This window comes from Mustela lutreola, chromosome 3 (genome assembly GCF_030435805.1).
Source record: "Mustela lutreola isolate mMusLut2 chromosome 3, mMusLut2.pri, whole genome shotgun sequence".
NCBI lineage: Eukaryota > Metazoa > Chordata > Mammalia > Carnivora > Mustelidae > Mustela > Mustela lutreola.
In genome coordinates this window covers 136,782,718-136,795,652 of record NC_081292.1, presented here as the reverse complement: position 1 = coordinate 136,795,652, position 12,935 = coordinate 136,782,718, and the positions used below count along the sequence as shown (strand labels likewise).

General features: G+C 36.8%; 1 protein-coding gene across 9 annotated transcripts in view; it reads right to left on the bottom strand.

Annotated features, from left to right (window-relative positions):
• The window catches only part of SESTD1 (SEC14 and spectrin domain containing 1), a 159,617-nt gene that overhangs the window by 81,766 nt on the left and 64,916 nt on the right, over positions 1–12,935 (bottom strand). For 8 of the 9 annotated variants that reach the window (XM_059166905.1, XM_059166903.1, XM_059166901.1 and 5 more), the window contains exons 4-5: positions 11,025–11,115; positions 6,534–6,647 (exon numbers count right to left, since the gene is read on the bottom strand). In XM_059166905.1, the coding sequence (XP_059022888.1) occupies positions 6,534–6,647; positions 11,025–11,115 (205 nt within the window). The remainder of the gene's footprint in view (positions 1–6,533; positions 6,648–11,024; positions 11,116–12,935) is intronic. The other variant, XM_059166902.1, reaches the window with a different exon arrangement.

Genomic DNA, 12,935 nt, shown 5'->3' with positions numbered 1-12,935 from the left:
TCCTTTTGATTATTAGTCTCCCAATTTGAGGATAAAATTAATACCAGTACTACTTCAATTTTATCTTGTCATTTGATAGACTACAGATACTATTATCTAAGCAACAAAAGCTTTCAGAGTCACCAGGTATAATGCTGCTTAAGATAAAAGTACATGAATCTCTGAATTACTAAAAGGGAAAGTGGACAGGTAGATAACTATTTCAGAGATAAGACATAAGGAAATATTTAGGTGAGCAACAAGAGAAGAATATCCAATCGCTAATGAAAAACAACAGAGAAGTGAGGAGGAAGAAAGTCATCTAGAAGAAAAATAAGAAAAGATGACGAGGAAGGAAATGTGAAATCATATGGGAAGAACAAGGTGTCATTAAAACAACTACTATGTGTTTATTTGATCAATGCTGTCAACACCTGGTAATAAATCCTTCTTATGGATAATTCTATGAAGTAAAACATACTCTTGCTTCTAGGAACAGCAGTATTTATACCAAAGTTATACTTTAAAAATACTTAGAATACAGGCGTGCCCAGGTGGCTCAGTCAATTAAGTATCTGCCTTCAGCTCAGGTCATGATTCCGGGGTCCTGAGATGGAGCCCTGTGTTAGGCTTCCTACTCAGTCTGCTGCTCCCTCTCCCTTTGCCCCTTCTCCCCAATTTGTGCTCTCTCTCACCTCTCCCTCTGTCAAATGAATAAATAAAATAAAATAAAAAATAAAAATATTTAGAATATAAACAAAAACACAAGCTTAATTACAACAGCCCAAATGATCCAAATAACACCAAGGAAAATAATTTTTAATTAAACAAACATCTACACTGAATTTAATTATATATAGCTCTAAGTATCAAAAATGGCTGTGTTGAACTGTACCATAAAGTCAAATATGTTTGTCAGTGCATTAGCCAGCATTTGAAATGACTTACTCTCATCTCATTAGGGATATTACAGGCTTTTTAATAAGTGCCTAGTGCTTATTTACTTGGGAAGATACTCTAGCTGAATCTTCAGTCTAAAAGAAAACAATATGGAGATAACGAGAAACTTCATAGTTGAGTTTTAAACAGCAATCTATAACATTAGATCCAAGCAGACAGGAAATGTGTCTTCTATTTTACCCTCTAAGATGCAAGGTGTTTAGCCACTGTGAATTCTTATATATCATGAGACCAACAAAGCAAAGCATTTCTGAGCAGATGCCTATGCTTAAGCAGGATGTGATGGGCTCTTCATAAAAGGGATCTTTTCTCCTACTGAGTGTTCGCAGCTTTAGTTTCTACACCACTTGCTTCTGCTCACTTTGTATCATCCCAGAGCAACATTTCCTGTGTGCCCTTGGCATGAACAGCACACCTCCCACCAGTCAAAAGTACTCACTCACCATGGCAACATTCAAACTTTACTTAACCCTCTTCCCTCACTATACTTTTGTTTCTCCTCTTTGGGATGCAGTTTCCCATTCAACTATCAGGGTAACACCTTTCCTAATGGAACCCAGCAGCCCAGACTGCTTTCCCCTACAATGCTAGCACACCTTTCCACTAAGTCTATACGCCAGTCAAGTTAACCAATGATTAAAGCGTATAAGATAAAAGCAGGGGGGAAATGCAACTCATTTCTGCTTAGGATGTAGAAAGCTGGAAAGAACAATGCTCCAACCTTTACACCACTATCTCCACTATCAAAATGATGCAAGTTAATGTGAAAAACGAAAACTTTTCTTGAACCCGTGAGGGTCAACAGGACAACCAACTAACTTGAAATCTAAGGATAGACCAGTGCCTTTGAGAAAAGATGGGGCTGGAGCACTTGTTTACCTGGGGAAAAAAAATACCTGACATGATACAAGCCAGGAAAGAATCCAGCTAACATTTAATGAACTGTTAAAAGCCAAATGTGAACTAATGTGAAAATAGAGAACCCCTGGGAAGCATGGACACGAAGAACTCCACCACTTGAGGGCTCTTCTCACAGACCTCCTGGGAATCATGAGAAAGACTGGGATAATAAAGATCAGAAACTTCAACAAAACAGCCTCTCTCAGAGTACAATCCTGGGGGATGCAAATAGTAGCCACCGCTGGAAAGGCATGAAGCTGAAGAATGGCAGAGATTCAACTCTATCTCTTCTAGAAAATAAAAACCTTCATGACCTGAGGGAAAAGCAGCAAACCCAGATGACCTTAGAGGACAAAAACAGTCCCACTGTAGCTAGAGGGAAGGAAAAAAAAAGCCCTCTATCCTACTAGAGACAAGAATATATGATGAGCCCAGGGTATCATAGGCCTTCTAAACCTGAGCTGAGGGCCCTATTCCCTAGACTCAGTGTCACAAAGCCAGCCTAAGACTGAGGCTAAACCAGAACAACAGAAAATGCCCCTCTGACAAATACTGAATAACAAGGAACAGCAGTCTTCTGCTAATGGAGTGTCAAAATTGCAAAGAGACCTTTTCTGAGGCAAGGTGCAAAGGAAAGACCTATAGTTAAGGGTGGTATAAAAACAACCTAGGGGACGCCTGGGTGGATCAGTGGGTTGAGACTCTGCCTTCAGCTCAAGTCCTGATCTCAGGGTCCTGGGATCAAGCCCCGCATCGGGCTCTCCGCTCAGTGTGGCGCCTCTTTCCCCCTCTCTCTCTGCCTGCCTCTCTGCCTACTTGTGATCTCTCCCTCTCTGTCAAATAAATAAATAAAATCTTAAAAAAAAAAAAAAAAGGGAGGGGGCGCCTGGGTGGCTCAGTGGGTTAAGCCGCTGCCTTCAACTTGGGTCATGATCTCAGGGTCCTGGGATCGAGCCCTGCATCGGCTCTCTGCTCGGCAGGGAGCCTGCTTCCTCCACTCTCTGTGCCTGCCTCTCTCTCTGCCTGCTTATCATCTCTCTCTGTCAAATAAATGAATAAAATCTTTAAAAAATAAAAAAAAATAATAAATAAACACAACCTAAGCCTGTGGTACACTGAAGAAAATAATAGCACCAACCAAAGTCAAAGTCAATTCAATTCCTGGCTAGGCTAATTCTCCTGCCCCAAAAAAACCCTAGCAAAAGCCAAGATGGACCCATGTTTAGGTACAATACTGTTTACCTCAGTCCTAAACAAGATGTCCAACATGCAACAAAAGACAAGGAATGCAAAAAGCACGAAAAAAAAAACAACAACCCACTGTCAGGAAACAAAGCAAAAGATATAACTAGAGGAAGACCCAGAATAGTAGAAGTATCAAGTAGGGAATTTAAGATAATATAATACATGCTGAAGGTTCTCGTGGAAAAAGTGCAAGACAACATGCAAGAAGAAATGGGGAATTTCAACAGAGATAGAAATTTAAAAAATAGAAATGTTACAAACAGGGAATGCAAGCTGGTGCAACCACTCTGGAAACAGTATGGAGATTCCTCAAAAAAGTTGAAAATAGGGCTACCCTATGACCCAGTTATTGCACTACTGAGTATTTACGCCAAAGATACAAATATAGTGATCCAAAGAGGCACCTGTGCCCCAATGTTTATAGCTGCAATGTCTACAACACCCAAACTATGGAAAGAGCCCAGATATCCACTGAGAGATGAATGGATAAAGATGTGGTGTATATATTAAATGGAATATTAAGCAGCCATCAAAAAAAGCAATCTTGCCATTTGCAACAACATGGATGGAACTAGAAGGGATAATGCAAAGTGAAATAAGTCAATCAGAGAAAGACAATTATATGAACTCACTGATAGGTGGAATTTAAGTAACAAGGCAGGGGATCATAGGGAAGAGAGGAAAAAATGAAACAAGACAAAACCAGAGAGGGAGAAAAACCGTAAGAGACTCTTAATTTTAGGAAACAAACTAAGGGTTGCTGGAGGGGAGGAGGATGAAGGGAATGAGGCAGTTGGGTAATGGACACTGGAAGAGCATGTGTGGTGGTGAGCACTGGGTGTTATGTTAAGACTAATGAATCAACACCTGTAACCCTGAAACAAATACTACATTATAAGCTAATTTAAAAAAATTGGGGCACCTGGGTGGCTCAGTTGTTAAGCATCTGCCTTCAGCTCAGGTGATGATCCCAGGGTCCTGGGATTGAGCCCCCACATCAGGCTCCCTGCTCAGCAGAAAGCCTGCTTCTCCCTCTCCCACTCTACCTGCTTGTGTTCCCTCTCTCACTGTCCCTCCCTTTCTTCCTCCCTCCCTCCCTCTCTCTCTGTCAAATAAATAAATAAAATCTTTAAAAAAAAAAAAGGGATAAAAAAAGAAATGTCACAAACTGAAAACATGGTAACGTAGATAAAGTAATCTTACAATGAATGGGTTTCAACAAACTCAATAAAGACAAACAAACAGTAACTTGAAAATGGATCAACAGAAAATACCCAAACTGAAACACAAAGAGATAAAACAGAAAAAATAAATAAGAACAACAACACAGAATGGTGAGAAATTTTCAAATAGTCTAAGTTACATATAATTGGACTTCTAGAAGAAATAGAAAAAGAAAATGGGGTGAAGAAAATATTTAAAAAAAATTTTTAAGAATTTTCCAAAATTAATGGCTGACATCAAACCAGAGATCCAACAAATGCAGAGAACACCAAAGAGAACAAATACCAAATAAAATACACCTAGGCATTATATAATAAAAATGCTGAAAACCCAAAAATAAAGTGAAAATCTTTTTTTTTTTTTTTTTAAGATTTTATTCATTTATTTGACAGAGAGAGAGAGATCACAAGTAGGCAGAGCAGCAGGCAGAGAGAAAGGGGAAGCAGGCTCCCCACCGAGCAGAGAGCCTGACGCAGGGCCACCCAGGAGCTCCTAAAGTGAAAATCTTATAGGTGGCCAACAGGGGAAAAAAGATATATGGCACACAGCAGGCTAACGATACAAATAATAGAACTCTCCTCAGGAGCTATGAGAATGAGGGGAGCCTGCGTGGCTCAGTGGGTGAAGTCTCTGCCTTCATCTCAGGTCACAATCTCAGGGTCCTGGGATCAAGCCCCGCATCAGGCTTTCTGCTTGACAGGGAGCCTGCTTCCCCCTCTCTCTCAGCTGCCTGCTTTTGATCTTTCTCTGTCAAATAAACAAATAAAATCTTAAAAAAAAAAAAAAAAAGAAGAAGAAGATATGGGAATGAGAAGTCAATGGTGTTATATAGTTAATGTGCTAACAGAAAAAAATAATGCAACAAAATTCCATACCCACTGAAAATATCTTTCAAAAACATAACAGAAACAATAGGTTTTTTTAAGGAAAACAAAAGCTAAAAAAATTCAAAGCCAACAGACCTGTTCTGCAAGATATGTTAAAGGAAGTCCTTTAGGCAGAAGGAACATATCAAACAAAAAGATGAATCTCCAAAAAGAAATGAAGAACACCGTAAGTGGCATAAAGAAAGATAAAGTTCATTTTTTTATTATTTTAATTGCTGTAAATAAACTATCAGTGGCAAAAATAGTAACCATCTATTGTGTGTTTATAGAACAGGAGAAGTAAAATGTATGACTACAATGGAAGTGCTGGATATATACTGTTTTAAATAATTTCTACTACATATTAAATGCTATAGTATTTAGGTAATTAAAGATATACATTGTGAACTTAGGGCATGGACATAAAAATTTTTTCATAATAAGGGATGTAAACTACAATGGAGATAAAATGTAATAATAAAAAATAATCCAAAAGAAGGCAAAAAAAGAACCAAAAAGTACATAAAATCTAGCAAGATGATAGATTTTAATCCACCTGTATTAATAATTACACTGAATATAAATGGTTTTATGAAACACTGCAAAGGACATATTGTCAGAATGGATATGAAAGCAAGACCCAAGGATACTATAAGAAGCCCACTTTAAATATAAAGAAATAGGTAAATAGATGATAAGTAAAAAGGTATTATGGAAAAAGATACAATATGCCAACACTAGTCAAAAGTAAGCTGAATAGCTATATTAATGTCAAACAAGGTACAGTTCAGAACCAGATATAGTATCACAGATAAAAAAAACTTTTAACAGGTTGTGGCAGGAAAAATATGACAGAATTGTTTAAATTTGTATTCCATCTGGAACTTCTTTTCTGATCTACAATAAGATGTACTTTTTACACAAGACAGATGAAAACAGAGAGTGTCCATAGGAAAGGACAAATAACTTTTTTTCATGGATGAAAACCAAACCAGATACTAAAAATAATTATGACATATCACACAAAATAGACTCCAATTTCAAAATGTCCAGGGTTTCCTAGTATTAGCTAAATGTCCTCTCAGTAATACTTTTTTTGTTTAAATAAAAAGTTCTACTTACTCAAAGTTTATAAAGAGTGATACAAATGAAAACAAGAAAAAATTTATAGTCTTTGACAAAGAATCATAATATATTCCACAAGTATCTGAATGTCAATTATATACTCATCATTGCTTAGGCACTGACTCATCACTGCACAAGCTCAGCTTAGTTTCCAACGATGAGCAAATAAAATAGCAGCAATATGCTATTTTTAAAGATACAACACATTTCTGCTTTTTAACAGAGTTTATTTACCTCAAAGCCAAGTCTATCCTTCTCTTTCCAAAAACAAAAATGTGTTACTTTCTTATCCCAGAATTCATCAGGCTTCACTACACAAACAAGGGACACCTCAGCTGGAACAACATTCTATAAAATAAAAAAATAAAAAAATAAATTATAAATTATACATGTAAAATGAATAATTTATTAAAGTTATAAATTACTAGGTTTTCATGGTTGGGCTAATTAAAAGACCCTTGGAAAAGAATTAAAATAATAAGAAATACTCCAAACTTCAAAACATACATGGCAATAAAGAAATACTTGGAAAGACAAGTCGATTCAGAAAAGATTTCAATGTAATATACACAGTACATGTGAATTATTTTTCTGTTGTACCGAATCTAATAGGTATATATTCAGATTAAGCTGTAAGACAATTTTTAATTGGCAAACTACTACATTTGGTTTTTCTACATATGAAAAGAAATTTTTTTAACACAATCACCTTCGGAGAATTTCTTCAAAAGTGTAAAATCAAGTTTCTCATAAAATATATTTCTTACTGGCCATTATACAAAAAAGCCCAGATTCTGCTTGATAATTAACTTGAAGAACAGGACTAGCTAATCTCTGACAAATATTTCACATTTAATAGATATGGTTATTCATATTACCTAAAGAAGAATGGAAGTTAACATTTACTGAGTTAATAAAATATTCCATGTATATTTTATCAGCAAACCCCATACAGTCTATCTTTAAATAAGATCTTAAACCTATCCATTTCTACCACCCACATTGCTAACATCCCCAAACGAGTCAGCTTTAAAAAAAATAAAAAATAAAAAAACAGGCTGCCTTCCTTTCTTCACATTTTTCCATGCTCACAGTAAAATTCAAACTCCTTTCCAAAGCCTAGAACGCCCTCCAGGCTCAGGGCCCCACTGACCCTTAGACCTCAGCTCACACCCTCTCCTCTTAGCTCATTACTCCCCCCCACACACAGTCATACTAAGTTTCCTGCTGTTGCTGGAATGTAACAAGTCTGTTTCCACCTGAGGCTTATACCCTTGATGTTTCCTCTGTCTGGAGTGTTTTCTGTCCTATACACCTAGGAAGAATGCTCCCTCCATTAAGTTACAGAGAGACCTTCCCTGACCACCCTATCTAAAGTTGCATCATCTGATTCAGTGATCATCTACTATTGTATGTTGCCTCATAGCACTTATCACTGTCTGCTGTTACATTAATTAGTACTTAGCGTAATTACTTACTGACTCCTTAAGTAGAACACTAGCCTCCCAATGGCAATTACCTTATCTACATGTCACCCCTATATCTCCAGCCTATGACAGTGCCTGCCATATAGAAAACACTCCATAAATATCTGTTGAAGAAATGAATTCACATTAACAAGGAAATCTCATTCTCCCAATTTTACAGGAGAGTAAACTGAGTTTCAAAGAAGCTTGTCCAATATAACAGAGTTGTTTACTTGTGGTACTAAAACAGAAACCAGGTCTGACTCTAAAGTTCTACCACACCATTTCAAATGTTCTACACCGGGAGCCAGTAAATTCTTTCCAAAAGTGTAGATAATAAATATTTTAGGCTTTGCAGGCTATGCAAAGTCTCTAATGCAACTACTTCAAGTCTGTCATTGTAGTATGAAAGCAACTATAAAAAATATAAATGAATAGACATAGCTGAGTTTCAGTAAAACTTTATTTACAAACTCTAGGGGTCAAATACCATTTAAGATGATAAATGGCACAACTGAATAATAATAAATTATGGTTACAATTAATTATTATTAATTAGGAGAAAATAGAAATCTTTCAATTTAAACACATTTTTGGGCACATAACAAATCTGGTGCCTGCTGCAATGACTGGATTATGAGTAAGATAAAAAAATTCAACAGTATCAAAAGTTATCAGAGGTTGGGAAATCTAGGCTAGACTGAGGTTTATTTATATATTGACTAGTGGAAGGCTATTACTTCAAAATGATTGAATATTAAAGTAGTGAGAAACAAGAAAAACCAAACCACTCATTTTAGAGAATATTAGTTATAAACAAAGCCAACATTAAGCTCTGGGATCCCAAATAACTGGTACTAGTACCTTCTGAAATAAAAGCAATGAATGATTACGTATGTAAAAACTGTTTGAATAGGAGTAAACAAAAGGCCATTGCAACTTCTGAAAATGTTAACTATTAATAAATCCAAAAGTTGTTAAAATACCTATCAGGAAAGAAATCGCAAGAGGGGATTAAATCATCCACTGATTGTTCTTCAAAACTGCCACTGATCAAAGTCCAGTTCATACAGCAAGTCCCAAACAGGTCATCTGTGACACAGTTGAATGACAGGATGAAAGGAAGAACACAAGGTCATAATTAATGGATTTCTCACCTAATAGTTATTTTAACAACTTTTACAAGAAGAGTTCATCTTTAGGGATGGAATATAAAAGTGCTGGGAATACACCAGACAAAAAAAGTGATGGAATACCAACCTGTGCTCCCTTAAAAAACTGATCCTCTGTGGGCTATAGCCTTTCCAACCCAAAGGAGTGATTCTAATGATAAAGGTTTAGGCCACACATTTAAGAAGAAGATAATGGATAGATCCTTTGGATAGACCTCCAATACCCCCCACATTGGTAAATATCCCCTTTGTAAAGGATAAAGCCAAGACCTGGGAGTTAGGCCATGTTAAATTCCAACTGCAGCTCTTTCCCATGTTCATTATAAGAACCTGGTTATTTAAAATCTTTGAGCATGGGGGTGTGTGGGTGCCTCAGTAGGTTAAGCATCTGCCTTCAGATCAGGTCATAATCTCAGGGTCCTAGGATCAAGCCTGGCATCAGTTTCCCTGCTCAGCAGGAGGTCTGCTTCTCACTCTCCTCTTCTCATGCTTTCTCCCTCTCAAATAAATAAATAAAATCTTTTTAATAAGTGAAATGAAATGAAATGAAATGAAATAAAATAAAATAAAAACTCTGAGCCTCAGCTGATCTTTGGGATAATAGAACCTGCCTCCCAAGGTTGTGAGGATAAAATTAAATGAGATTAATTTATAGAAAGTTTAGTACACTACCCAAACCATACTGAGCACTGAAATTACTAGTTCCCACCCCCCAAAATCCCTTTTTTCTAATCCCAAATAAAAAATAAAACATTAAGAACCATTCTTCTTAGTTAGCATTTAAAATTCTAAATTATGGAGCACCTCGGCGGTTCAGTCAGTTAAGTATCTGGCTTCAGCTTGGATCATGATCTCAGGGTCCTAGGATGGAGTCAGCAGAGGATTCCCTGCTCAGCGGGAAGCTTCCTTCTCCCTCTTCCTCTGCCACTCCTGCTTGTGCTCTTTCTCTCTCCCTCTCAAATAAATAAATAAAATCTTAAAAAAAAAATAAATGAAAATGAAATAAAATTTGAAATTATACTTCTTTCCACAGAACCCAAAAGCAGCTACTAATTATTTCTCAATTCATTTAAAATACTGGATCTTTCTTTCAATGTCAGTGATATTTACCTAACTGAATACTCATTTTCCCATATAACTGTCAACTTCTATTTTCTCCAAACTGACCTGACATCAAATCCCTTCATTATATTTGTTTTATCTCTGAGCTATCACTAAGTCAGTGTCCCTGCTAGGAATGTCCTTTTCACTTTCTTTCATCTAAATTAGATAATCTCTTTTATTTAACTCACTTAATTTCTACATTCTCTTGAAGACTTTCTAAGGAAACACAGATACATTAGAGCAATCTGCCGCCTTTAAATCACTCAAATGGTTTATTTTTCCATTTCGGATCACAACGTCTTCAATACCCTAATAATAAAGCTAAGAATGTTTACTAGGTAGGTAGGTACCTAGTACAAGCAAAGATTGTGAAATCTTCCTGTGAGGAACACAATACAAAAACTAGTATCAGACCAAAGACTCTGCAACTGCAGCTGTTTATTAAATGCTGGTTTGTGGGCTGCTCAAGTTCCCAAGGACACAGCTGTCAAGTACATTTCTTCCAGGAAGTACCACAAATCCTGGTACTCTTGAGAGGAAAGTACGAACAGAAGGAAAAGACTGCTCAGAACCACATGAGAAGCTCTTCCAGCCTAGACTTACCCAGTCCTGCTGCCACCTACAGTATCAGAACGGAGAAGACAGGGGACGATGTAGATATCACAGCACACAGAAACTCCCAGGTAAGTCTGACAAGATCTTACACTTTTGGATTCACTGGCCTACTTACTAAATTATTTAAACACAACATACTATTTTTTATCATTTACGAATCTTTAGAATAGGTCTCAAATTTATTTTACTATTCAAATCAAACCTCTATTACTCAGAAATGAATTTTTAAAATCCAGTAATGTGCATTTCAGAACTCAGTCACTGCTGAGAAGGTTGGGCACAGTGAAATAAATGAAATGCATTTCCATTATCACTTTATCTGTTGCTATAAAATAAAACCATTTCCTAATAGTCAAAAATAAAATTACCTGTAGCATTAAGACTACTGTTTTCACCACATTCCACTGTGATTTTCTGCCATCCACAATCACGGTAAATCCTCTAGCCTTACACTTTTCACTGAAACAAACAAACAAACAAAATTACAAAGTATTAAAACAGGCGTCATACTTTATAATTCCAGATAAAGTCTATAGCTTAATCATATATGGCACAGAATTAATCTCACTTAGTTTGGTTTACACTGTCTTTAATAAAATTCTTCAGAGTATCCTTTCAGTTTTTTCAAGCAATTTGAGTTTTCTCCTTTTAGGAAACACTGACAATTTACAAACTAATCTGGCAAGAAAATTACCCTAAAAGTACAGGGAAAATGTCCTAAAAAGAGAAGAAATCAGAACAACATTCCACCTCAAGAGCCTTTCAATTTTTTCATTTATAAAATAGGATCCTAGTGAAGTATTTAACTAATGACTGCCAAGTGCATACATACTTCTTGCCTCTCCTTCTTGCCAGAAGTAAAAGTAATAGTTTAAAACAGGTAGAAAATAGGGGCACCTGGGTGGCTCAGATGGTTAGGCAGCTGCCTTCGGCTCAGATCATGATCCCATCAAGCCCCACATCGGGCTCTCTGCACAGCAGTGAGTCTGCTTCTCCCTCTCATTCCATAATCTCTCTCGCTTTCACTCTCTTTCAAATAAATAAATAAATAATTTTAAGGGGAGGGGGTGGCGCCTGGGTGGTTGAGTACGTTAAGCCTCTGCCTTTGGCTCAGGTCATGATCCCAGGGTCCTGGGATCGAGCCCCACATCAGGCTCCCTACTCAGCAGGGAGCCTGCTTCTCTCTCTCTCTGCCTGCCTCTCTGCCTACTTGTGATCTCTGTCAAATAAATAAATAAATAAAATCTTGTAAAGGGGGGGGCTGAAAATAGAGTAAGCTATTATTAAACCACTGGAAATGGATTTTTTGGTGTTCTTTTGGGAAAATTTAATGAAATGAGGTAGTATTTGGTCTACATAGTAGTTGAAAACTTGACTACACCATGTCTGAATATATACCCCCTTCACCTTTGCATTCTCAGTTACTTGACCAGCAAAATATTCTCTTGAGTGTTAGAATATGTTACTGCTATATATTACATTCAATTATTCCAGTATTATCTAAAAACTTCTCAGAAGCCTACCCTACTAAAATACAACTACACTTAAAAAACTCCATGCTGAAGACCAAACTCCATAGCTACTTCATGATTATTTTTTTACTTATAAAATAAATTCAGTGCGAGGATCTCAACTGCTCTCTCTTCAATACAGTGTAAGAAACTGCAGTTTTGCTTAGCAGAGCAAGGATTTGGTAGTAAAACCTCTCCACACTCAAAGTCCTATCAATCACATACATTATAGAAAAGGTAATTGGCAGACCCTTTCCTAAGATTTAAATCCAGCAATCCAGGGGATTTTACTAATCTTGCCTTACTTCCTCCAAGTTTTCACATTAGACTCAAGAGGTTTCTTGGAGAAGTAATGTCTAAATCTACCAAACAACAGTAAGATTATAAGTAAGAGGATGTCACTGCTAAAGATTTATATGAACAGGGGCCTCTGTAGGCAGGGACAGAAGCTGAGCTTCCAAAGAACAAGCAACGGTTCAAAAGACAAGACAAACTGAAATATATGTCCATACAAAAAACGTGCACACAAATGTTCACAGCAGCGTAATTCCTAACAGCCAAAAGTAGAATCAAATGTCTATCAGTGATGAACAGAAAAACAAAACATGGCAATCTATATAACAGAGTATTATCCACTATAAAAATGAATGAAGTACTGGGGCACCTTGGTGGCTCAATCAGTTAAGTCTTCAGCTCAGGCCATCTCAGGATCCTGGGATTGGATCCTGAGATGTCCAGTGGTACTTTCTTCTCAATTGGCATGTGCTT